Source organism: Arvicanthis niloticus, chromosome 15, assembly GCF_011762505.2.
Source record: "Arvicanthis niloticus isolate mArvNil1 chromosome 15, mArvNil1.pat.X, whole genome shotgun sequence".
Lineage (NCBI taxonomy): Eukaryota > Metazoa > Chordata > Mammalia > Rodentia > Muridae > Arvicanthis > Arvicanthis niloticus.
This window is the reverse complement of record NC_047672.1, coordinates 59194162-59221622: the sequence shown is the minus strand read 5'-3', so window position 1 is coordinate 59221622 and position 27461 is coordinate 59194162. Positions and strand designations below refer to the sequence as shown.

The window sequence follows — 27461 nt, the reverse complement described above, 5'->3', positions numbered from 1 at the left end:
GGTTGCCTCCCCGATTAACACAGCGTCACACAGCTCATTACTGCTGTGATGTACAGTTTTTTTTTGTACTATGATTTTTTTCTCAAGACTTATTTCCTACTTGGACTTTACTTTTCTATATAAATGAGCTCTTGATATCTCTACTCATTTTCTCATTTTGCTTTTGTACCTCCCTTGCTTGTGAAAGCACATTTCATATTATAGGAAATAGTTCTTTGTTTGGTGTACGCCTAACAAATAGACAAGGAAAAAACTGAATTCTTGGCCATGTCTTTCCTCCTACCTTATGGTCAGTTGTAGATACTTCATTAGTAAGTCACAGTATAGAGCAGTATGCTAGGAATAACCATTTAAAAAACGAACAGGATGGTTTTTGCTTCAGGGTTCATTTCCATCCGTCTCCCATCACTTCCCGTTCATTCTCTATGGAGTCAGTAGTGCTCCAGTTTCAGTCGTTATGGACTGGACCAGCCTCCCCACAGTTCCTGCCATGTCCTTTGTGTACAGCTATTACATATCTGAAAGTTCATTTTTTTTAACACATAAATTTACTTTAAAGGGAAAGTTTATATCATTGCTGTTATCTACTAACTACTAAGAGACTATGAAAATAAGATTCATTTGTATACTACCTAAACCACACCATATGTTGAGCAACTGCATTAGAAAACACCCACTGTCCCAGGCAAGTCAAGGGCAGGACTGGGAGTTTTTGGACAGCGAGTTTCGTTGCATCCTGTGTACCACCTTGAGCAGGGTGAGACGGTAGAGATTCATTTACATCTGAAGCATGCTCTCCCGAGCCAATTACTTTATATATTATGGACACTGAAAATTAGAGCTTAGTCCTTTCATCAAAAAAAACAAAAAAAAACAAAAAAAAAACAAAAAAAAAAACAAAAAAAAAAAACCAAAACCCAACAACATATCAGAAACACAAATCCAATCAAAACAAAACAAACAAGCAAACAAAGTAACCTTCGAGAACAGAGAAAGAGACCTTATTCAAGTCCAGTGGACAAACTGCACGTGGAGAGCTTGAGAATAGTGTGCGCCCGGAGCGCGGTCTCAAAGTTCTCATTCTACTCAGAGCATTCTAAGGTTCTGCTAATTATGCTGGCATGGAAGGGTCAGAACAGGAGGGCCTAGCGCCCGGGGCTGGGCAGGGTGCTAGAGCAGGATCGTCCTGTCTAGTCCAGTACCTGGAGGGAGAAAGGAGCTATGTGCTGGCTGAGGGGGTGGAGTCAGATCCTTCTGCCCCTGTTCCTCTCCCTAGCTCTCATCCAGCTAATTATCAACTTCTCTGACCATAAGACTAAAACCCACTATCACTGGAAGCGGAAAATCGAAGCAAAATATGTCGAACAGGGTGAGTAATTTGTAAAACTGGGCAGAGGCTGTGGCTGTACCCCACTGGCTTTTTGGTTGTAGCATCCTGGCTGGCTCAATTGTCCATTTCAAAACTTGCCTTTTGGTGGTGGTGGTAAGACACTTTTTTATTGGATATTTTATTTATTTACATTTCAGATGCCATCCCCTTTCCCCATTTTCCCTCCCAGAAACCCCCTATCCCATCTCCCCTTCTCCTTTTTGCTTTTATACCATTTTAATTATATGCAAGTAGTAAGGTCAGTTCTAGGTTGAGGAACTAGCAATACAATAGATGCAAATAGTCAAGGAACAAGCAAGACAATAAACACAAATAGTTGAAGAACAAGCAAGGCAATAAACAAAGTTCTGTGAACACTCCCATGATCACTGTTTCTAAGGGCTTATCAGGATGACCAAAATATCTGAGCCTACTTCCCTGTCCTAGCCCAAGGTCAGTTTCATGCCTGATGTCTACTTCCTTGTTCTAGCCTAAAATTTAGAATCCTGCCTGAAATTACTTCTTTGTTCTAGCCTAAGATTTAGATTCCTACCTGAAATTGCCTCTTTGTTCTAGCCTAATGTCAGATTCCTTGCCTGAAGCCCACTTCCTTGTCCTTGGCCAAAGTCATAGTCCTGCCAAACAGCCCATTTCCTTGTCCTTGGCCCATGTCAGATTCTTGCCAAGCAGCCCCAAAAGCTCTCCACTGTTGAGGCCCACATTCTGCCTCAACACTTTTGCCTCAACGCTTTTGGGGCTAAGTGCTCTGGTCAAGAGAGAGAGAGGGGCTCTTGGGGCAAGAGACTCGAAGAATGGAGACAAGACAGGGCGTCTGATCAAGTCTCTTTATTGAAGGGAATTCTGAGCTATTTATAGGCTTTTGCCACTTGCCTTGTAGGCGCGTGGATACCACGTGCCTTGCAGGTGTTGATATGACGTAAGCCTTACAGGCGTCTATAGCGTGGACAGCACGTGCACCGCAATGCCTTGCAGGCTTGGATAGCACGTGCGCCTTACAGGCATGTATGGCGTAGATAGCACGTGGACAGCACGTGAACCGCATGTCTTGCAGGCGTGACTACCACATGCACCTTGCAGCTGGGGCCAGTAAACAGCAACACAAAATATGTGGGATATCAGAGTGTGCTTCAGCTGTTGTAGGCTATTGAAAACCAAATCTTTCGTCAGGGTATATGGTTCCAGATGGCTGCAAAGTTGATCTAGCTGCTTTCTGCTAAAGTCGGCTCCCAACACTCCACCTCCCCCCCCCCTTTTTTTTCATAAACAAGACTGAGACTGTCTTAGGCCTTTCTGACAAGAATGTCTTTCTTACCCATCTAGGTATATTCATTATCAAAAATAATGCATTTATGTTTTAGGTTGGTAAGGCTCTGTGCAGAATCTTACCCATCCTTGGCTTGCCAGCCTGTTAAATTAATAACTCTGTTTGGGGGGGGGGGTCTATTTTCAGGTTCAAGCCATGTACTTTGGCCACCAACATGTTGTTGTTTTAAAGACAAGCTTTAACATGATGGACAGGAATAAACGTATTCCCAGGGCAAAAAGGGCTAGCATGATCAAGCTATATATGCCACTCTTGAAGCTTGACCAAAATAGAAATACTGACCTCAGACCATGGATAATTTTATTAGCAGTATCTGCTGCATCAGTGCTCAGTAAGACACTTTTAAAGGCTCTTGATGTTTTGGGGGAGATCTAGTTAATATTGGACTCTTTTTATTTCTTTCTACTACCTAAACTGAAATGATGAGAGCTGGAGGTATAAACTGGCTTCCAGTTTAATATAAAAAGACACTCCCAAAAAAGTGACCAGTTCTGCATCTTGACAACCCCCTCACTGCCAGAGGCCAGAGATGTCATAAGTGTTTGGGAAACCTCGCATACCTGATCTAGTCCCTAAGTGATTTTAGGCTTACTTCTTTAGAGGGAGACATATTAGAGTTGCAGGAAAGATGGGTTAAGATAAAAAAAAAACTATTTTTGGTCAAGAGATTGGAATTGCTGGCTTGGATGAAGACACAGCATTCCATTTGAGGGGATCATCCATCAGGCCAAGGGGCTATCCCTAGGAAGCCAAGCTAGAGAGATAGACAAAGTGCTTAGTCTCTTCCTGAGATGATATAGTTTGTTATTTTGTTTTCCCAGAATACCTGCACCTGGTGCAGTACCTCACTCAGCTGCAACCATGAATCTCAACTCTGACCACTTCTACCAAACTTTCTCTCTGTCTCTCTCTGTCTCTCTCTGTCTCTCTGTCTCTGTCTCTCTGTCTCTGTCTCTGTCTCTGTCTCTCTCTCTCTCTCTCTCTCTCTCTCTCTCTCTCTCTCTCTCTCTCTATATATATATATATATATATATATATATATATATATATGCTTTCCCCAACACTTTGGACTCCCTGGCACTTTCTCTAAAGCCCTCCCCCATTCCCACCATGAGGCTGTTTGTCAGTCATGTCTCTTACCTCCATGCTGGATCAAACAGCATGTCTTCCTCCCCCCCACCCCCATTGTCTTTCTTTGGGCAGCTACTGAGATTTAGAGCTTTCCTCCCTTGGGGTTTATTTTGTTATTTTACTTATTTTTCTTTTTAAAGATTTATTTATTTATTTTATGTATGTGAGTACACTATCGCTGTCTTCAGACACACCAGAAGAAAGCATCTGATCCCATTACAGATTGCTGTGAGCCACCATGTGTTTGCTGGGAATTAAACTCAGGGCCTCTGAAGGGCAGTTAGTGCTCTGAACTGCCCAACCCTCTCTCCAGCCCCTGTTTAAACATGAATAAAATTGTTTTTGAGATTGAACAAAAAATTCTTTGCAAATGCTACTGAAGGAGGCAAGCGTAGCAATATTAACATTAAATAGAGAGATTTCAAGTTAAAAATCAAGCAAAAGAGCCGGTGGCATTTTATATTGGCATACAGTACAGCAAGCCATGATGACACACTAATGAACTCTCATTTACCTAAAATATGTTTTTAAAATTGATACAGCAAAAGCACTATTTAAGAAAGATATTCTGACAAATTACACATTTATGTGAGAAGTCAACAGATCAAGTACAACATTGGGGTAGAGAGAATTTTTCCCAACACAAGCAGGGATAGTTAGTTCATTAAGAAAAGATGCACTTAAAGCTGAAAAGAGTTGGGTGTTTATATCAACTAGCACATGCTGTAGGGGGGTCATCTGCATAGTGTGGGTTTTTCTACAAATGCTATACTGTTGCAGTTCTATGCACAACTTCCTGTGCTTCATGTCTCATTAGCTTCTCAATCCCATCCAGGGGACTGTACTGGTATTGTAATAAGCCAGGCCGTCTAGAGGGTCTCTGTACCTATGCTAATCTAGTTGGCCTTGGTCTCCTGGTCTCCAGAAGTTAGGGTAGGGAGAGTATTAGAAAGAGGCTATGCTGGCCTTCATTTTTGCCAACTTATTCTTTTTATATGCTAAATTTGTAGCCTTTGCAAAGGCCTTTTGAATTTAACTATCTGCCCCATTCCCCTGCCTCAAATCACCCCTGAGAACTGTGCTCTCAAAAATCTCTTTAGGGAGTGAAAAATGATGACTCGCCATCTGTAACTACTTCTATATACTATACACCATCTCTGCCTATGAGGGCCATAACTGTTAGTCCCAAAGACAAGAGGAGAAAGACCATGACATAGCTCATTATGGCTCATATAATTAAAGCAAGCAATTCAATCAAGCAAGCTTTCTTATTCATGTACCTCTCCCTAAGATGGTGTTCAAGAGGTCAACATTGGGCATGAGGAAGACAAGGTTTTTATAACTCAGAGGTAGCGGGGTTCTAAATGGGGGATTTGATAGGGAAATAGGCAGGGTCACAGAAGCAGAACAGAAGCAGAACAACTTAGTGGCAATGATCTGAAACCAACATGGCTGCAAGGTAGGCATAAGGTAGGCATAACAGCATGTGGTCAACATAATCTTTTGAAACAAAGTCATGGTTGCCATTTCCTGGAACAGACAGTACAGAACCATTTATAATTAAGGTTACAGATTGGGCATAGTCCAATCCTTGAAAACCAGAGATTTAATTACAAGCATGGATGAACCCAGCTTGTCTCTACTATAAGATGGCTTCTAAGCTTAAGATGGAGGCAGGGTAGTTAGCCAATAACACCTTGTCAGCATGGCTCTGTATATGCTGTGGTAGGAGTTGGCTGGAATCCCTGTATCCCAAAAACCTTAGTTTGGAACTGCTTTTTCCTAGAAAACACAAAGCCATTTTCTGTGAGCATTTGGCAGGTTGTTTGGGCTGCTGTTGGCCTGTCTGGAACTATCAGGTATACAGTTGTCCTCATTTTAGCTTCTGAGTTTAAGAGTAACATTCCCTCATAGTGTTATAAAAAATACTAGTGAGGAAAACAAAAGACTTCTATGAAGGAATTCAATCTTGGAATATACTAAATGAAAAACATGAGGTTGTAAATTATAACCTTTCTTTTCCTTTGAAGAGAATTTTAAGTTTTTAGTAGTTCACACGTCCAAGGTCTCAAGAGAGAGGGTAGGAGTTGTTATAGTGAATAATTCCTTGAGTCCTTTCAGTCTGGGTGGGAAAGGTCTTTATTCTGAGAAAGTGTCAACAGACAATAGAAGATATTTATATTCTAGACAAGACTACCGTATTGTGACCGCTGCTCATAAGCATACTAGGTGCCACATGGTCCAGAGTAGCTACAGAAGTAAGCTATAGATCTAAGAATGCCCCTTAACCTTTAAGTGGCACTATCAGAGTTTCAGGTTCTCAGTATCTAGGAATTTAGCAAATGGAACATTGTTTATCTTTTTTTTCTCTTAGCTGTTCTTGAAAAAAAATTTCTTCCCTAAGTAACTTTGTTGAATAATTTAGTTATTGCAATGGCAATAAAAAGTAAGTTTTGATTTGGTACATAGTTAATTAGTTAATTAGACACAAATACTGAGGTCAGGTGTTTCTAGACGTTTGTAATTTTATCCCTCATGGAAAAAGATGAGATTTGCTGGATCAGCAACATAATGGATATTGCAGAGTAGATGAAACTGCCCCAGGACTTGAAAGAGTGGCCATCAACATTCCACAAAATCTAGGATGAAGCGATGCTCTAGAAAGCAGGAAAAATGTGGTTTCATGGAAGGAAAGAACCAGAAGAAATAAACACAGAACCCAGGCTGGGGCCTGGAAGATAGTGAAGTGGGTAAAGCACCTGACTGAAAGCAGGGGGACTAGGATCAATAGAACCCGTGTAAAGCCAGATGTGGTAGCATGCATCTGTGATCCCCATCTGTGGCAAGATGGAAGACAGATGGAAGTTAATTCCTGGATGCTCATGACCAATTAACCTGGCACATGACATGGTAAGCAAGAGACTTTCCTCAAAATAAGGTGGAAGATGAGGACCAACAGTAGAGGCTGTCCTCTGAGATCCACACATGTCACATGTCCTTGGTGTATGTGAACCTTACACACACACACACACACACACACACACTTACAAATACAAATGGTGTCCCATAAAATGATGATCAACCCTCCTCAAAAATGCCAAGGTCATGACAAACAAGGACAGACACTAAGCCCTGTTTCAGATTAAGGATACCAGATGACTAAAGGCAATATGGAATCCCACAAGATCTTGGATCACAAACAAGAAATTAGTGTAAAATCTAGGTAAATCCTGAGAAAATCTGGTGTTTAGTTCAATGCAATACATTAATTTTGGTTTCTTAGGGTTTAGAAGTTCACCTAATTTAATGTATTATTGTTGTATGATGTGTATCTACACATGCCAGTGTAAGTCAAAGAAAGACTGTGTGTAGTCAACTGTCATTCTACATCTGTGTGTCCTTGACCTCAGGTCTCCAGGCTGACAAGGCACGTACCTTTACTCACTGAGCCCAATTTGCTGGCCCTAGTTTCTTTGTGTGATTTATAATAAGAGATGTTTACAATGGGTCCAGAGTACAGAGGAATGCCTATGTTATCTTCAAAATATTCCTGAAATCTGAAATTATGCCACAGTATGCCATTGGCTAACAAAACAAGCTCAGGAAGCTATTGGAGTTTAGATAACAGTTATTTCCCTTGAAATAAGCCTGGAGCAGCATCTTGGATTACTTGAAGCCATGTAATCTTTTCTATTTACTTTGTCTTCTCATTGTCTTAATGTTCCTCCAGAAAATTTAACATTCTCTGAAGGTAGAAAGGAATGGATGGTTAACAGGATTTAATTTGAAAACTAAACTGTAAGATTTTTTTGTTCCCAGCTAGGTGAGATCTGCAGCCAATTAAGCAATCTCAAGTTAAATAGTCTTTTCTTTCAAAGCCTATGAATTCTGCCACAAAACAATAGGTAGAATGACATTCTCCCAGTATCATAAGACAAGAGTATCAGATAGAAACTTTCTTTCAGAAGAAATCAGAGTAATAAAGTAAGCCATCAAAATGAGTTTTGAAAATTGAACTCACAGGTTTTATTCTAGAACTTCCAAATATAAGTGTTATTGATATTTTCTCTTTTCTACAAAAGAAAAAGCCTTCATCTGAGACAAGTTTTTAAGTTTTGGGACAAAACAGAATGGAGCATTGAATTTTTTGTAATAGTTAAAAGATTAATTAATTAGCCAGGAGTGTGTTTGCAAAACTGTTTTGACAACACATGTGTTACTAAATTGCTTTAAAGTATGCCGTATTAAATGTCTGATAATGCTGGCAGTGAGCTTATTTTGATTGTTTGGGGGAGTTTTTTTTGTGAGGTTGCTTATCAACTAATATGAGGATTAAACTGAACTGGTGGGGTGTTGTAGTTACTTTTCTGTTGCTGTTAAGAGACAGCATGGCCAAAGCATGGTAAAAAAGTGTTGTGTGTAGAGTGTATTTCAGAGGGTAAGCCTATGGCCATTGTGGTGGCAATTATGGCAGAAGGCAGGAAGGCAGGAAGGCATGGGCACTGGGGCAGTAACTAAGAGCTTACATCTGACCCACAAGCAGGAGGCAGAGAGAGACACTGGTCTGGAGTGGGCTTTTAAACCTCAGAGCCTACACCCAGTAATACACCTCCATTAACACGACCACACCTACTCCAGCAATGCCACCCCCTTTTAATCCTTCCCAAAATAGTTCCACCACTAAAGACAAACCATTTAGATACACGAGTCTATAGAGGTTGTTCTTATTTAAACTATAACATGGGGGAAAGTATCTAGGTATATGCAAATACAAACAGCTAATGTTTACATACAGATGTATATGGCTTGAAACAAGAATGCCTAAATGAAATGCACTTTTACATAAAACTGAATAATAAATTGGCTTTGGTTTTAATTAGTATGCTTTTTTTCCCTTGTAGAATGTGCTCAAAAGCAAACGTGTCCATTGTGTACTCAAGATAAGAGAGTAAGTTAATTTTCTTATGAAGAAAATTTTCTGGGAATATTATAAACTCACCCATTTACAGTTATCATCTCAAAGATATGCTAAGTTTTTTTCTACACTTCTTATAGCAAGAATGAATGACAGCTATGAAGATATGTTCCTTTATTGTAAACTGTTCTTTGTGGGTCTAGAATAAATAATAGAAATAATTTAGTACAAACATGTACTTCCATCTGGAAAATTAGACATCAAAAAAGAAAACAGGTTTTTGCTTGAAAAGGGAAATCACAAGCTGGAGAGATGGCTCCGTGGTTTAGAGCGTGTACCACTCCTGCAGCAGATCTGAGTTCAGTTTTCAGCATCCACATGATGGCTCATGGCGCACAACCATCTGTAACTCCAGTTCCAGGGCATCCTCGTCTGGCTTCCTCAGACACTGCACACACAGTGTACATGCAGGTCAACTCACACACATCAAATGAAAAAAAAAAAAAAAACTTTGGGGGGAATGATGGGAAGAACTCTTCAAGGCAGGACTAGGAGGGGGACAGCGTTTAGGATGTTAATAAAGAAAATAATTAATTAATTAAAAAAAGGAAAATCACACCAAAATGTTGGAAGAATTTTGTAAGCAAAGGAAAGCTATATATAGCTTTTGAAATAGGGCAACGTTTTTCTGTGCTATTTCTAAACTCTAAAGACTAGAAGGAATGACACACTGCTCCTTAGCCTCAGTGTGACTATGTTGCATGTAATTATTAAAAATCAATTCGCACTAATGCTGGCTGCACTCCAGCAGTGCAGTCTCTCCTCCCCCATTGGGAGCTGTAAGCCTCTGTCTTCTCTGTTTCCTGGGGTTTGCCTGCCTCCAAACTGCTCTTTCTCAGCCTTCTGCCCCCTGAGGCTAGCTGTCACAAATCCCTGTAACCCAGTAAAATCAAAACTCTAGAAGCTTGTACTTTATCAGTCAGATTTATAACAGTAAATTCTCAAGCCACAAAATGCCCACTCAAAGAACTTAAAACTCAACTGATACCGATACAAGCTGCCCACCTAGATTGGACAGATGGCCCTACATCACTCTATTGCACTTCTATGTTGTTCATGGCTACCTGTGGCTATTTCAAGACGCGTGGATCGGGTTCTTCTCCATTTTTCTCTGTCCTCGCTGTCTGTCCATCTCTGTCCTCTCGCGCTCTCTGAAACTCTTAGCCCCACCTTCCTTTTTCATTGCCCAATCACAGACTCTAGCCTTATATTTTACTTGACTTTTGCATACAGACAGCCTTATATTTTACTTGACTTTTGCATACAGACAGCAATCTACATAACTAAGGCTGCCCCCTCTGGTCAATAAATGTTTCTTATTATTGTTTTCACTTACAACTTTAAAGAAAGCAACAAACATACAAAAACAAAACAAACACCCCAAACCAACAGTGATGAAGCAAGTGGTTATATGGATATCATATTTTATTTGTAAATATTTGACCTTCTATATATGTCTTCAATAGATACTTTAAAGTATTAAGTCTATACATAATCACATCTAAAACTTAACTAATTACTCAGTTAATTTGTTTAAATCAGATCCATATGCTGTAATTTGTTGATACATACACTGAGACTGTTTGAGTCTATATATATTCTTTCTCTTCTCTCTTTTTCTTTTACTGAAATGTATTTGTTACAGAATAGGTTTCTGCCCTGTTGAGCTTCCTATAGGCTGGATTTTGCTGCTCATATCCCCATTACTAATATGGTTTTATTATGTTGTTTCCCTCCCCCTCCTGTTCTTATAGATTTGTAACTAGACATAAGGGATTGATCAGATTCTGTAGGGATTTTTGGTAGCAATATTTTATGATGAAGACTTATTAGAGGGCTGAGAATATGGTCTAGTCTTTGGTGATGTCATCAGTAAATGATATTCTCTTTAGCTGTATCCACTGTATCCTTGGGGGCTGCAAAAACTCTAACTTAATTATTATACTTGCCCTCATGTTTGATGGTGCTTACACTGCTTGACTCTGGTCCTCTGATCTCTCTATGCTTGTGTGCTATGCATTATTGGCTGACTACTGCACAAACACACTACATCAAAGCCCTCAGTAGGACAGCTCCAGACTTAAATTTTCCAAGGTCGACCTGATGCCAAACACTACCTGTTATTTTCCCTTTTGGTTGGCAGTATTTCCTAAGAATGGCAATAGTATTAATTCCAGAACTTCATAACCACTCTTAAAATACCAGTATTTTCCCACACCCCTTTGATCTTAATAGGTGACTTTATCTTTTATTTTGTAGATTAAAAAAAGGCTTTGGGTATTAAGTTCACTCACCAAATTAGAGAGTGGCTGTCAGTTTTATTTAGAATTACATAGCCTTGTCATTTGTCCTGGAAGGGTTAATACCTCCTGGAGCTCTGCCATACTGCATCTGGACTTGTATCTACGTATTTCTAAATTTCCTTTCATACAATATACATTGGGTTTTTTTGCTGTCACATTTCCTTTGTTCTCTGCTCCCCATAGACAGAGTATTTTACTCACCTTTGTGTCAATGCACCTCACACACTTCCAGTTACGGAATGGAAAGCATTCAATAACTATTGAGTTAGCTCTTGAGCTATTAGAAGAAGCTTAAATTACATTCAATACACTCTCTATTGTAACAAGAATTTTATCTTAAAACATTTCCACACATAAACCACTATGACATATCTGGAGAGATGCACATTAGAGGATAATATGAAAACCAATCCCAGCAATTGATAGGAAACAATGAAAGGACAACTATGCATGGTCAGTGTAGAGTTAGTATATATTGTCTTTTGGAAAGGAGATTCTCAGAAACCAGAAACACAGTGGCTGTCCCTTATGGTTTTTAACCACTTACTACACAAAAGTCCAGGTTTCCAAGTGGCAATTACTAAAGCAACCAAGACGATCTGAGCTCTCCATGGACTCACACAGGATGAAAGGTGTTTGGCACGTCTTGGACTGTCCTACTTTATTATGTTCATTCTTTCACTTACCTCAAGAAAATCTTCACACCAGCATCCAATTTTCCCTGAACATTATAGTTGGGGTTGGTTGAGTCCATGTTTATTCTTTTTAGGTGAAAGAGAATTTTTAGATTCTGGCTGCATGTTTTCCTTGTAGTCTAATAACAAAGGACCAGCCTTTCTAGAATTAGAGAACAGTCTTCCACAAAACAAATCCATAAAAACCTTACCACTAACTCACTACTCACAAACACAGCACATAGAAAATAAAATGTTGGGACTGGGCTGCTGGGAAAGTGACTGAAGTGCTTCTGTGAAGCATGAGGAACTGAGTTATGATCTTTAGGACCAATGGGGGGGGGAGCATGATGACATGATTTATAATTCTAAGGTTCTGAAAGCCGAGACAGGCAAATCTGGGGCTTTCTGGCCAGCTAGCCTTGCCTAATTGGCCAACCTGGGGCCCATGAGAGATCACGTGTCAAAACTAAGTTAGATGCCTCCTAAAGAACCACACCTAAAGTGGAATCTTGGCCTTTATATGCGTACACACTCATTCATATGCACACCCATTAAAAGTAAGACTTCAAAAACCATGCCAACTAAAACAGGTTAAGCATTCTTTGTTGGTCTTCTGTTGCCACTTAACATTTTGCGTTTCACTGTTGAGTCTTTGAAATGATAGTTCTCAATAATGATGTCAGAGAGTGTTATAAGTTTTGTTCTTGACTATTGAGAATTATAAGGTAGAACTTTGCAATGTATTAAAAACCAACTCAGTACATTATAGAGTCTCTCTAAAATCAAGTCTTTCTCATTCATTGCATATTGATAAGGATTATTGTTCAGGATAGAAAGAAATGTTACAGAAAGCTAAAGGGAACTTGTAATCTACCTTATTTGTTGAGTAGTTCACATGAAAGTTTCATTAGCATATGACTGTCAAACATGCTTACAAATGCTGTAACTCACACCGAACCAAGAGTCATTTTAATATTCATTTTTTTTCTGAGTGAACACATAGAAATGTGTGTAGAGCATATGTAATAGGCAAAGGTAGATTCAAGTCTAAATATGGCATTGGGGTGGGAGAGATGGCTCAGCAGATTGCTCTTCCAGAGGTCCTGAGTTCAATTCCCAGCAACCACATGGTGGCTTACAACCATCTGTAATGGGGTCTGATGCTCTCTTCTGGTGTGTCTGAAGACAGGGATGGTGTTTTCATATATATATATATAATAAATAAATAATTCTAAATATGGCATTGAACATATATGTGTCACCTATCAAAAGGCCCCCCCCCCCAATTGTGAGCAAACAAGAACCAGTATACTGGACTGTTTTCTATGGCAAGTATTCCTGACACTTTCCATGCTCTTGGTAGGACCCTTCTTATGGATGATGCTTTTTCTTGAGATGTTTAAAGCCATCCATTCAACTTATGTTCTCTTCTCTTCTGAGCCGTATTGATGTCTTTTCTTATAAACTTTCTTCTAGAAACCTATCTTGATTTCAAGGTTTATCTCTTAGTCTGTGCCTCTAGCCATGGTTCAAACTCTGAATCAGGGCTGGTGAGATGACTTGGTGGGTAACAGTGCTTACCACAAAGCTTAATGACCTGAGGTAGAACCCCACAACTCACAACTGATTCCTGCAAGCTGTCTGTCCTCTGTCCTCCACAAGCACACCATAATGTGTGTACTCATGTGTATATATACATGATAATAAGATAAATGAGCAATTTTAAACATTTAAAGACCCAGAGATATTGTCTTTTCTCTGATCTCTTAGAACTGCAGTGTGTTTCTCTGCCTTGGTTTCTTCCTCTGTAGTTCAGATACAATGCAGAAAAATCTAAAACCTTCTTTTTTCCCTTTCTAGTAGGAAGTATATGTATTTTACTACTGCTTGTCACATATTGTCATGTCATCTTTAGCAAACTGACTTGAAGGTTACAAAAGCCTGTCCAGAACCAAACGCCATGACCTTTCAAATCAAGCATGCACTCTTCAAGACGCTTAGTCTTTGGTGATCTTGACCTTCTCCAGGGCCTCGTCCTTCACACACCTCTGCTTTCTTTACTAATTCTTCATTTCATATTCTTAAATGGGAGCACTCTAAAAATGAATAGATTTGTCTTTGTTTTTGTAACGTGGAGTATCATTGTTTTTCATTAAAATTTTTATACAACATATTTTGATAAAATTCTTCTTTCCCCTCTCTCAGCTCTTCAAAGACAGTTTTCCCTTCCTATCTAACTTAATGCTCTTTCTCTCTTAAAAGATCAAACAACCAAAGACCCCACCAGAACAAACCAGAACAAACCAGAACAAACCAACACAAAAAGCAGATATTAAAAAACAAAACAAACACAAACCACAAAAAAACAACCCTGCCAGGTGGTGGTAGCACACACCTTTAATCCCAGTACTCAGGAGATTGAAGCAGTTGGATCTCTGTGAATTCAAGGCCAGCCTGCTGTATAGAGCAAGTTCTAGGACATCCAGGGCTACACAAAAAAATCCTGTCTGGAAAAAAAACAAAAGAAAACACCCTAAAGAAGAAAAATAAAACATGGAGGACATTGTCTGTTGGCCAACTGTTCCTGAGCCTATGAGGCCTATCTTTGACTATGGTTGACATACTCATTGAGGAATATATTCATTGAAGGAACCTGATTTTTCCACCTCTCAGCATGTCCGTTACAAATATGTTCTTGACTAGGGGGTCAGACTTTGTGGCTACTTCATCTTTGTGCTAGAATTTTGTCTGGGTTGAACTTGTGCAGGTCTTACACAAGCTGTCACTGTCTCTGAGTTCGTATGTGCCCAGCCACGTTGCATCTGGAACACTGTTTCCTTGGGGTCACTCACCACCTCCAGACCTTACAATCTTTCTGCTGGCTCCTCTGCATAGACTTCTGAACCTCGAGGGGTTGGACATAAATACATCCCATTTAGGACAGAGCACTCCAAAGTCTCTCAGCCTCTGCACAGTGCCCAGTTGTGGGTCTCTGGGTTTATTTCCATCCACTGCAAGAAGAACACTCTTCTGCTGCATAACTGTCATCGTGTGCTCTCTTACCTGCAGTCATGGCTTCTAACTAGAAACCATCTCACCTCCCAGAACTCTACTAGTCATGCTCTCTGTTGCTTGACTGACATTTCCTTCTTGGTATCTGTTTTAATCACCTCAAACTTTAAAATATCTCTAACTAAATTTATCATTTTGTCTTCCCAAAGGAGCTAATTTTTTAAAAAACTTCCTTATTTATTCCTGGCACCATCCCTCAAGAATTCTAATCTTAAAAGTTTTTGACTCGCCGGGCGGTGGTGGCGCACGCCTTTAATCCCAGCACTTGGGAGGCAGAGGCAGGCGGATTTCTGAGTTCGAGGCCAGCCTGGTCTACAGAGTGAGTTCCAGGACAGCCAGGGCTACACAGAGAAACCCTGTCTCGAAAAACCAAAAAAAAAAAAAAAAAAAAAAAAAAAAAAAAAAAAAAGTTTTTCGTGCCTCCATAAAACATCTGTCCATTTTTTTTCCTTTCAAATGATGCAATCCTAGACCTTTCAAATTGCTACTGTATCTCCCACCCTAGCCCCACACCTTCAGTCTCTTCTCATGCTTTATCATTATATTTATGTTTTTAATGAAGTCACCTTTGAATTCCAAGTAACCCAATTCAGTCTCTGTTGTCAAATAAAACAAAATATATAAACTCCTTAGTTTGACCATCACAAGCCATCACGACCCACCACAAGAGATCATCTTTCTGAATGCCATTATGAAAACCTACCATGATAGATTTTCACCTTTCCATCATGGTCTTTGTCTTACTGTTCTGCTGTGACTTCTGCCTGTCTCCCTCCTCTCCATGCATTTGTTCCTCAAGACCTATTTCCCATATTTCTTAAAAAATCTTATCCAGTTATTCTGAATCGAAGTGAGTACTTTCTCTTGTTAACTATCACATTTTCAATATTGATCATTTTGATGTTATGACATTCATCCATTCAGAGATAAATGTTTAATAGATTCAGAGATAAACAAATGGTAAATTTGTGCACACTGTGCCTTCCAGGAAGCAGAAACAATGCTCTGATGATCTGTGTAATCTCTGGTACATCTGGCATTTGTATTAGAAACCTTCTTTTGTTCTTTGTCTCCTAACACTCATTTTCTATGTCTGGTAGCATTAATATCAGGTCTTTTAAATACAATGCTAATGACTCATTAATCATTATATGCCTCTCCTTCCTGTATTTTTATTTTAATGACATTTCATATAAAACAGCAATTTCTATATCTATAGCTAGTTATTAAAATGGTTTCTACTTCAAAATAAAGATTTCAGTTTTCTTGTGGAGCAATATGTATCACCTAAAGCCTTTAACTGGCTTCTCAGTTGTCACATATTAAGAGGTTGAGGTTGAAAAGTTCTCATAGTTACATGGTTCACCCTTCTTAGCTACAAGGAAAATACCATGTAATTTGTCTTAAATTATACATTGCCAATTTAGGGATGCTCAGTATATTATTCTGTTCCTCTGGGCAATGAATGTGAAGTTCCATGCTTTGAAGACTTTTTAGACACAGTTACCGGAGTTAAGGTATCCTATCTTTTTCTGTAGTAAGTGGTAGAAACTCAATGCAAAGTAAGTTAATAGAAGGGGGGGATTCACTCCTTTACAAAATTGGGTATGCACGGCTTCATGCTCAGCTGAATCTCAGAGGAGGTCACACTCCAGTTTCTCTCCTTGCTTTCAGCTCCCAGCCACAACAATCAGGATGTTGACCTCATTTTCTTCCACAGTAATGGGCACTCTCTTAACAAGCAAGGGAGAGGCTCTCTGCTAGCTGATCACTCACAGTGTCTGTAACTCCAGAGGAAGTTCTAATTGCTCCTCTCTCAGTTTTATAATCAAACCAGCACTGTAGACTGGACAGACTACCTGGAGTGTTTGTCACCCTAGTTGTAAGAAAGGAACTGACTGACAACTTTAAAGCCACATAGCATTGATTGAAGATGCCCACAAGGACTGATTATCAGAAGAGAAAACACAAGATAGTCAAACATTAAAAAAAAAAAAACAAAATAAAACAACAACAACAATAAAACCCTGCTTCCCTCTGCCGCCTGTTAGGCTCTGCCTGCTTGGGATACATATTTCATTTTACCCTCCCCCCTATATTATTAAAAATTATCCCTGGCAAAATAATGCTACCAGTTCTCACTAAAAATTACATTGACCCACAGTCACTGTGAGCTCTGCTCCCAGCCCCAGGTCTAGACTCTCATAGAGACATGAACAAATTCTGGGATTAGATGTGACTCTTTATGTTCCATACTCCATCAAGTCAGCTATACTATCAACAAAACCAACTCCCCAGAACCCACTAATCAACACAGAAGCAAAGTCAAGATAACAGTAGCTGAAATTCCTGTTCAGAGAAAAAGGTAGTGGTTAGTGGTGTTATAACAAACCGAGTGTATGCTATGCTCTCATCTTGAGTTTCTCAAGTCAAGCCATGAGTTCTTTGGTCACCAAATATGTGGATATCCATTTTCCAGAGAGAGAGGGGGAGGGAGAGAGAGAGAGAGAGAGAGAGAGAGAGAGAGAGAGAGAGAGAGAGAGAGGAAGAAGAAGAAGAAGAAGAAGAAGAAGAAGAAGAAGAAGAAGAAGAAGAAGAAGAAGAAGAAGAGAGGGGAGGGGAGGGGAGAGGGGAAAGGAGGGGAGAAGAGGAGAGAAGAGGGGAGAGAAGAGGGAAGAAAAGAGGGGAGAAGAGGGGAAAAGAGGGGAGAAAAGAGAGAAGAGAGGAAAAGAGAGAAGAGAGGAGAGGAGAGAGAAGAAAGAAGAGAGAAGAGAGTAGAGAGGAGAGAGGAGAGAGAAGAGAGAAGAAGAAGAAGAAGAAGAAGAAGAAGAAGAAGAAGAAGAAGAAGAAGAAGAAGAAGAAGAAGAAGAAGAAAGAGAGAGAGAGAAAGAGAGAGGAGACATAAGAGGGGTGTCTCATTTGAGGAGTGAGCTACTTTAGTTTACTTGTGGGTTCAATCAGCTTAGCACTCAGATAACAAGTTAGTTCACATTTATTCTGTCAAAGTCTCTCTCTTAAAACTCTGCCATATTCCACAAGCTTGACTTTGAGGAGCTCTGAGATCTAACAGCTAAGGCTGGCTATAGGCCTTTTTCATTGAGCCTAGACCTTGCCTTTATAGTTCCTGTCTTTAAACCATAGCCTAAGGAAACAGGCTCAGTGTCCCAAGTGACATCAGTCTTAGATTTGCTTTACCAGCTTGAACTTGACCTTCGATCTCTGCAAGTATGGAACAAAGCTGGTCTGTGATAAAACTCCTGTTCTCAGGCAGTGCCTAAGGGGATTCTTTACACTGGGTGAGTCATTACCTTTGCCAGTTTTGGGATTCTGCAGCAAGGAATGCTGCAAGTGTATTTAGGGTCATCCCCATAATGGTTTACTAGTCAAGCCTCTGGCTGCCATCTTAACTAGCTGTGTGATCATATTGTGCAAGTCAGTGGCTTGTTCTGTGCCTCACTGTCCTCACCTATATAACCACTAGCTTACAGTATTTCCATGAGAACAAAATGAATTCACGCGTATGAAAGACTTAGAACACTGCCTGTCACAGGCTAAGCCCTATGTGACAGCCAGTTTATCAGTCTTGACATTAAAAAAAAGTTTTATTTTTATTTTATGTGTTTAAGTGTTTGATTGCAAATATGTATACGACATGCATGCCTGGATCCTTCATAGGCCAGAAGAGGGAGTTAGGTCCACTAGAACTGGAGTCACAGGTGGTTGGTTGTAAGCCACCTGATTTGATACTGGGAATTGAAATCCAGACCTTCTGAAAGAATAACAGTTCCTCTTGATGGATGAACGATCTCTCCAGCTCTACTCTTGACATTTTGTCTACTACCTCTTCCAGGCTCTGGTCTTGTCTCACAGAGTGGTTGTCTTCTTTGTGCCTTACATTTTCAAGGGCTTCGAGTTCAGTCTTCCTGATCATCAGTGAGCAGGTGTAGGGAACTGACTTAAGACTGATTGACAGCACTACCAGAACCATATGTCACATAGGAAGGCTCCCTCAGAAGACAGAGTAGATGCTTCAGAGAAGCATCTTCAGAAAGGCATTAGAGACATTTTAAATCCTATCTCAAGCAGTTCTCAACACTACTTCCTGACATAGGTTGTGGGTTGAGTCCTCCAAATGTGGCATCAGAGAAAGGAATTTCAGTGTGGCAGACATCGGTGTGACTGAGGTATAGCAAAAATCCCATGAAAAATGGATTCCAAGAAGATAAGGGACAAGAGCTAGGAAAGGCTAAGGTCTCTGCATCTACATTTTCCCTGACTGGTGGGTTACCTGTTGGGGGAAAAATCACATACCAGAATTGTCCTTTAAATAAAAGCAAAGGGTCACTGTTTGGAACTCCATACTAGTCAGTTACTGGCCCATGAGAGATACCAACCTCAAGAGCAAGCTGGCCACCCCAGGGGAAACATTCCCAAGGGGAGTTTTTTCCTTTGGCAGCCAGCATTCACTGATACTAAGGTTTGAGAACAGCAGTCTGAAAAGGCTATCCACAGACCACCAATGGCGTCTACCATAACCAAAACAGTGATGAGAATGGCGGGTGTTGATTGATTATGTATTACACTAGTTCAGAAAACGTGCTGTAGATGTTATTACACGTTGACACTGCTTTTATTTTTATTTTTCATATACAGTGTATTTGGTGCCGAGAAGAAAGGGTTTGCAAAAAGTACTGTTTTCCATATTCTGACTGTAAATTCAATTCTATATTTTGGGCAAACTGTAATGGTGAGTTCTCCTTTAAATTGTTGTGACTTCATTTCAATGGACTTGCAAATAGTAGAACTTTGTTACACTTAAAGGATTGTAAAGGACTAGATCTGCTAGGGAATTTGGCCAAATCCTCTAGTCCAGGGCTCTACTTCACTCTTGCCCTCTGATCTAAGCTCATTGATTGTGCCAGGCGGTGCTGATGTAAGTTGAGTCAGGTAGAGCTCTTGCCATAATACTTGATAGTTTAGATTCATTTGTAGAAATGTCTGTTTTATTATATTTATAACCTAGTTAAGGGGTGTTTGTGTTCTAATGCTGTAGGAACTCTGACAGAGTGTATGTGTGTATGTGTGCACAAGTGTGTGTGTATGTATGTGTTTGTGTGTGTGCATGCTAGTTCTGAAATGCACATGTAGTGAGTCCAGTGGTGTTACTGTAATCTATTTCCTCAGCAAATGAAGTCTATATGGAGAATTATCACTAAGAATAGTGACTCCTTAAGACAGCAAATATCATTTACCAAAAAGAATCTTTACATTTGTAATATCAAATTTGACCACATTATTTGATAGTTAATAAGGAAGAAAAAATGTCATAATATTTTTAAATGAAATTTCCAGAGAACCTAAAACAGGTGACTTTCCAAAAGAACGTTACCTTTATGAGAAAATTCTATCAACCAGTTGTCTAGTATTTTTTCTCAATTGAAGTGAAAATATGTAATTTTTTCCCTGAATCCCTGTTTGCTTCAGGTTCTATAGATCTGCTTAAACCATGTGTATTTGCACCTTGTAAAGAAAAACTTTTCATTCAGTCTGAACAGAAACTCTGATCTTCTATTTAATGTTTTCCTTTCTATTTCCTTTCACAGTACACCAGGCTAATTAATTATCTAGTCTGAAGGGTGGTTGGGCTCACCAGACTTAGAAATCTGCTTTCCCAGCAGGTGTGGGCTGTTTCTAATCATAAAAAGTCAAGCACTTATACAATAAGCCAACCCGTGTTGTCTCCATGCACCTCCACAGCAATCTGAGGCACATGCTACCTCACCTGTTGAGAAAGTACCAAAAATTAAATTGAAGGCAAAATGAAGAGAGAAAAATGATGCAATGATTTGTTTACCTCTTCTAAAATCTAGATGAATTTCACAGCAGTGATTTCTGTCTTAATGGTTGTTTTTTAAGAACATACTGTACGTGTTATTGTAGTCTTATGTTCAACAATGATCTGAAAATGTATAACCAAGAATCAAAATTGCACAAAACTAGAAAAGTTAAAAAAAATAAGAAAAATTTTGATCTGCCACTAAAATATGTCTCTTTTCTTCAATTTCAGTTGACCTGTTTGGACTCGTGATGCTGATACTGATTGTAGTGTTAATAATAGCATTTGTCTGGTATTGCCTCGTCTATTACTTTTATATGCAAGAGTATGTCATTTTATTCTTCCTAAGAACTCACTCAAAGATGATAGCATTAAAAAAAACCCTAAGATAGTTAACAGGAAGTGTCTAAGAGGGATGTAGAAGGCTTCTGTGATAACCCCTACAACCCCTCACCTCATTTCCCACCCCCAAAATAGTAACAGCCTAGACAGGAATCCATCAAAGAGAACTCTTAAAAAGTGTGGTAAGGATGCTGAAGTGTAGCTCTCCACAGCTGACAGCTTCTGGTGGGGATGTAGGTAGGGAAGGACTCGTGGAATTTGACCATGCTCCAGTGATTGAGTATCTGGGCAACACAAATTGGATTTGTTTTTCTCTCCCTCCTTCTCCTCCTTCTCCTCCTCCTCTTCTTCCTTCTTTTCTTCTTCTATTCCTCCTCCCCCCTCTCCTCCTCTTTTCCTCCTGCCCCTTCTCTTTCTTCTACCCTTTCTCCTCCTCCCCTCCTGCCCCTCTTCTTCCTCTTTCTCCTCCTCCCCCTTCTTTTTATTCTTCGGGGAGGAGTTGGGAGCCCACAAGGCTGGGATGTTGGACCTGGGAGGACTGGAAAGTCGGTGGGATGAATGAGATCTCTCACATAGAGAGATTGTGCCTCAAAAATTCTTTGGTTCCTTATACTTATTGTCATTTCTCCATTTTTTTCCTTGAGATCTCCAGTTCTGTAAGCTTTCTCATTCATTTGACTTTATGTAGATGTAAGTTTAGATTTTGTGTCTTTAATTACATCCCGGAATACTCACATTTAAGTCTAAAACCTTTAACTATTCAAGAGACTAAAACATACAACTGTATAAATATTCTATAAAAATTCAAAGTGGAAGTAGAAAATATAATTTTATGCCACCAGTCCATGTTTCTTCAAGGAGAATTATCAATGGCCATGTAAATGGAATTCTCTTTCTTCACACTCGTTTCTTACATTCATACCATTATTAGCTTGCTTCACATACACACGATGTCTTTCTTAGTCTATCCTTGTGTTTCCAGGAGTTTTACCCACCCCCCTTGGATTTTCAATATTTTTGATCCCAGCACTTGAGAAGTGCAAGTGGATCTCTGTGTTTTCGAGGCCAAACCTGATCTACAGAGCAAGTTTCAGGATAGCCAGGACTACCTAGAGAGACCCTGTCTTAAGAAACAAACAAACAAAAAAAGTATTTTTTATTCTAACTATTCAACTTTATATTTCATAAAATATTTTTCCTACAGTTGCTCTTCTGCAACTTTGCTGACATCCTATTCTGAGTTTTTAATTAAGTTGGCGTACACATAATTATTCACTATGACGTTTTTATAAGTATATGTTATTACACTTTGTTCTTACTCTTCGGTCCCTTTCCTCTGTCTCCCTTACCCTGCTTCCCCCTTCCATGTATCCAGTAGTCCTCAGTCGTGTTTTTATCAACACCTTACTGCAATTCACAAAAAGTTTCTCTTCATAACCTAAGGAAGAGAATATTTTGATTTTCTGTCTTCTTTTTAGAACCTCCCTTTTCCTTTCCTGTAGAATATAGTGTCTTTTTCCAAATGGGAGTTGCAGAGTTTGACAAAATAGCAACCAACATATTGGGAAAAGATGGTTTCCAACCCTACATATGATAGAGGGCTAAGATCTAACATATACAAAAAACTCAAGAAATTAGACTCCAGATAATCAAATAACCCTATTAAAAATGGGGTACAGAGCTAAACAAAAAATTCTCAACTGAGGGAACTCAAATGGCTGAGAAACACTTAAAGAAATGTTCAACATCCTTAGTCATCAGGGAAATGCAAATTAAAACAACCCCGAGATCCCACCTCACGTCAGTCAGAATGGCTAAGATCAAAAATTCAGGTGATAGCAGATGCTGGCAAGGATGTGGAGAAAGAGGCACACTCCTCCATTGTTGGTGGGATTGCAAGCTGATACAACCATTCTGGAAATCAGTCTGGCAGTTCCTCAGAAAATTGGACATAGTATTATCTGAGGATCCAGCTATATCACTCTTGGGCATATATTCAAAAGATGCTCCAACATATAACAAGGACACATGCTCCACTATGTTCATAGCAGCCTTATGTATAATAGCCAGAAGCTGGAAACAACCCAGATGTCCTTCAACAGAGGAACGAATACAGAAAATGTGCTACATTTACACAATGGAGTATTACTCAGCTATTAAAAACAATGAATTCATGACATTCTTAGGCAAATGGATGGAACTGAAAAATATGATCCTGAGTGAGGTAACCCAATCACAAAAGAACACACAGAATGGTGTTCATTCACTGATATGTGGATATTAGCACAGAATGGCGTTCATTCACTGATATGTGGATATTAGCCCAGAAGCTTACAGTACCCAAGATACAACTCACAGACCACATGAAGCTCATGAAGAAGAAAGATCAGAGTGTGGATGCTTCTGTCCTTCTTAAAAGGAGTAACAAAATACTCATGGGAGCAAATATGGAGACAAAGTGTAGAACAGAAACTGAAGGAGGGGCCATCCAGAGACTGCCCTACCTGGGTATCCATCCCTTGTGCAGTCACCAAAGGCAGAAGCTGATGTGGATGTCAGGAAGTGCATGTGGACAGGAGCCTGATATAGCTGTCTCCTTAGAGGTCTGCTGGAGCCTGACATATACAGAGCCTGACATATGCAGAGGTGGATGTTCACAGCTAACCATTGAGCTGATCAAGGGGTTCCCAAAGGAGGAGTTAGAGAGAAGACTGAAAGAGCTGAAGGGGTTTGTGGCCCCATGTGGAGAGCAACAATACCAACCAACCAGAGCTCCCCAGGGTCTAAACCACCAGCCTGGGAGCACATAGGGAGGGCCTCATGGCTTCAGCTATATATGTAAGGGAGTATGGCCTTGTTGGGCACTAGTAGGAGAGGAGATCCTTGGTCCTGTGAAGGCTGGATGCCCCAGTGTGGGGGAATTTGAGGGTGGGGAGGTGAGAATGGGTGGGTGGGTGGGGGCATACCCTCATAGAAGCAGGAGGAGGGGAGATGGGATAGGGGTTAGTCTCTGGGGGCGGGAATGGGGAAATCTGAAATGTAAATAAATAAAAAGACTCTGCTGGGAAAAAAATAAAATAAAATAAAATAAAATAAAGAAAAGTAATCATATAGTTCATAGTCGCTTACCAATTTGTCTTTTTCCTTCTCCCTCCTTTTTATAGCCTGGTATAAGTGTTTCCTTTGTCAGATTGTATGCTTTTTATAAGAAGAGCCCGTAGATAAAATAGGTAGAATCAAAGATAAATAGATGCACATAGATAGGCTTATCTGCATGTAAAAAATATATATATGTACATATATAATTGTTAGAGCATGTTTACAAATCTTTTAAAAATTAATATATATTTTTAATGTGTAATATTAAATATATATTTAAATATATGTAATATATACATATATATACAGTTTGCTTGTTTTGCATCTTTGTCTAGAAAGTTATATTTTTTCTGGTATCAGGGTTTTATGTCCTTTCCTTATTAACATATTAGTACAAGACAGAGTAAGGTGTTCATATTCTTTTCCTCTCAAACAACAACAAAACAACTAAGAGAGGAGAACTAATGGAGTACAGTACTTGCATGGCAAGAGACTATATTTTATATTTTAGAAAATATTATGGTGTATTATGTCATTATTTTGTTGTGTAGTTATTATGAACAAAATAGCAAATGACACCAATTAAAAGTAGAGGCCTTAGCAAAACCCATTGCTGAAGCTTCTTTTATTGACAGTTTAAAAGAAAGATTTGTAAACACGCTCTAACAATTGTATTTAGTTCTGTTTTAACTTAGTTGTCCATCTTCATTTTAAATTTTTTATATGAACATTCTCTACCTTTGTTAACTGAGTGGGCACAGGACTTACAAGAGGATTTTATTCTATCAAGGAGATGTTCTTGATAATCCAATCATCCTTCTTAGGTTTTAGTGCACCACTGGATGTGTGGTGCAGTGGAAAAGCATCTGTCTAGCATGCATAGGGCCTCGGGTTCAAGTCACAGCACTGAAAAGAGATTTTTTTTTTTTTTTTTTTTTTTTTTTTTTTGTTTTTCAAAACAGGGTTTCTCTGTATAGCCTTGGCTGACCTGGAACTCACTCTGTAGACCAGGCTGGCCTCGAACTCAGAAATCCGCCTGCCTCTGCCTCCCAAGTGCTGGGATTAAAGGCGTGCGCCACCACCGCCTGGCTTGAAAAGAGATTCTTATAGAAACATCAGTCTTTATTTTAAAAATGTTTGTTATTTTATTTGATATAATTTTGTTAGCATATAAAGTTAAAGGAATTTAAATGTTTTAAATATTAATAAAATATAGTTATTTAATATAATTGATGTTTTTTGAATGCATCTGTCAAGATAATTATTTGTTATGAGCTATATGGCTCTGTCACCAGAGATATAATTATGAAAAGACCAATACTTTTCCTTTATGTGGGACAGAGATGAGTAAAGAAGCAACTGTTGGTTTCATTGTTAATTGATTTTTAGATGGAATTCCATTTAATTCAGCTGTATTTTCCTTAATAAAATGAACTAATTCTCCTGATGAGTAGATGAAAGACTTGAAGTTAATAAAACAAAGATGCTAACATGTAACTATACTGTATATAATGAATTAAGATAATTTCAACTATAACTATTCTTAAACTTACTGTATATTCACCATCCTTTTTAACAGGCAGATGGCCTTTTATTATGCAAGAGGTGGACAACTTCCTGGTTACAACAGGAATGCTACTGGCAAGTGCTTTTATCCTTTCCATAGGTTCCCCTAGGCTTTGTCTGTGACCGTCAGCTAGAAGTCATGTTCTTCCTGTGTAGACCACAGCGTTAACGTTCATGTGGGAAACATGACAGCAGATTTTATCCCCATTTTGAAATACACTTCTATATGCTCAATAGTTAGACTGGGATTTGTGAAATAGTAATTGTAATAATAATTGGGAACATTGGAATGTGAAGTATTAAAATTTTTCTATTCACCTGGGGATTTAATTACTTCCCTTTTTTCTTCTTTCTCACTTAACTGAGGGAACTCAAGGAGACCTTTGTCTGAAGGAATCCTTGTTGTCATTTCCCTTCATCTCCCCGAGTACTCTAGGGATGTCCAAATCTTCTCTGGGTTCTTCAAGTTGTCCTTCAGTTGCTCCGTTACAGAGGACTCAAAGTGTGGCTTCCCTGGCTGGTGACCTTTGTTTATACAAGACAGAAAATAAACAAGCTTCTGGCCTGTGGAGGAGGAAAATATGGCGCTCATACAATGTGGTTTTAGCACAGTGCGTCTCACAAAGGGAGTGGGAGAGAGAGAGAGAGAGCACGCTTTCTGGCCCACACTGTTTTCCTAGAAAATGTATCCAGATGATTTCCTGGCTTAGAGTCACTGAGTGTCTGTGGATTGTCTGTCACTGAGAACAACTCACCTTGTGCTTTCCTCAAACATTTAGCCCTTTCTTTCTGTCAAATTTCCACCCAGGCTAATGACATCTTATATTTTGTGGCCCATAAATATTAAAGAGCAGTTACATTAAAATCACAGCACACAAGTCCTTAGTGTAGTTATGACATTTGTGTACATTTTATGGTTAATGTTTTAAAGGTTAAAACTTTAATGCTTTTATTGAATTTTATAAAAAGTATTTTAAAAGGTGAATTTATTTTCTTTTTCCATAGCATATTACTGATAAATAGTGGACAAGACAGATCTTCCAGAGGGAGAAGGAGAACGTTCTTCCGTGGTAAGGTTCTCAGTAACACCGCTGGAAATTTCTGTAGTCAAAGTTTGTATAAAATACCTTTTCAGGGATATATAATTAGAATTGTTGAGAAATAAACACAGACTCTGTAAATTCTATGGACAAATCTCGATCTCTGAACATAGAATGCACCAGAAGATGGAGATGTGGGGGTTTCTGAGTTGGGCTTCTGTTTTCATCTGGACATGGACTATCTAAAAGGCTGCTGGTAACAGGTGTCTTTTCACGGCACCAGCTTTTGCTTTATGGGTCTTCTTTTGTCTTTTCCCTGGCTTGTATTTAAGACTTTCGTCTCAATCTTCACTACGTCCCCCTAACTCCATGCTTACATCCTGTGTCTTCCTTGTGTGTAACCCCAGTGGCTCATTCTTGCTGCCTCCTTAGCAATGTCACTCATTACCATTAACGTTTCTTCTAGAACTACCTTTGCTGACCCTACACGTTTCTATATTTTTCTTTCTCAATAAATTTTCTGATTTCCCTTTGACTTATTCGATCTGCTATTGTTCAGGAACATGTTGCTTAATTTTCTCATACCTGTGAGGGTTTCTTTTTTTTCTGATTTTTAGTTTTATAATTTGTGACCAAAGAAGATAATTGAAATTTTAATTTTATACGGTTTGTTTAGTGCTCAAACATAATTATTCTAGCAAATGAT

General features: G+C 39.2%; 1 protein-coding gene across 1 annotated transcript; it reads left to right on the top strand.

Moving 5' to 3' along the window:
- Positions 1-1135: 1135 nt before the first annotated feature.
- On the top strand, positions 1136-25825 carry Pttg1ip2 (PTTG1IP family member 2). The gene is made up of 5 exons (XM_076913176.1): positions 1136-1369; positions 8747-8793; positions 19526-19619; positions 20940-21033; positions 25729-25825. The coding sequence occupies exons 1-5, from the start codon at positions 1222-1224 to the stop codon at positions 25823-25825; spliced, it is 480 nt and encodes a 159-aa protein (XP_076769291.1). The 5' UTR covers positions 1136-1221.
- Positions 25826-27461: the final 1636 nt, after the last annotated feature.

Bases quoted from the DNA above. Each gene is read 5' to 3' on its own strand.
- Pttg1ip2 (XM_076913176.1), top strand. From the start codon at position 1,222: ATGTGCTGGCTGAGGGGGTGGAGTCAGATCCTTCTGCCCCTGTTCCTC. The intron at 8,794-19,525 runs GTAAGTTAATTT...TTTCATATACAG, and splicing joins TGTGTACTCAAGATAAGAGA to TGTATTTGGTGCCGAGAAGA. The intron at 21,034-25,728 runs GTATGTCATTTT...CCTTTTTAACAG, and splicing joins TATTACTTTTATATGCAAGA to GCAGATGGCCTTTTATTATG.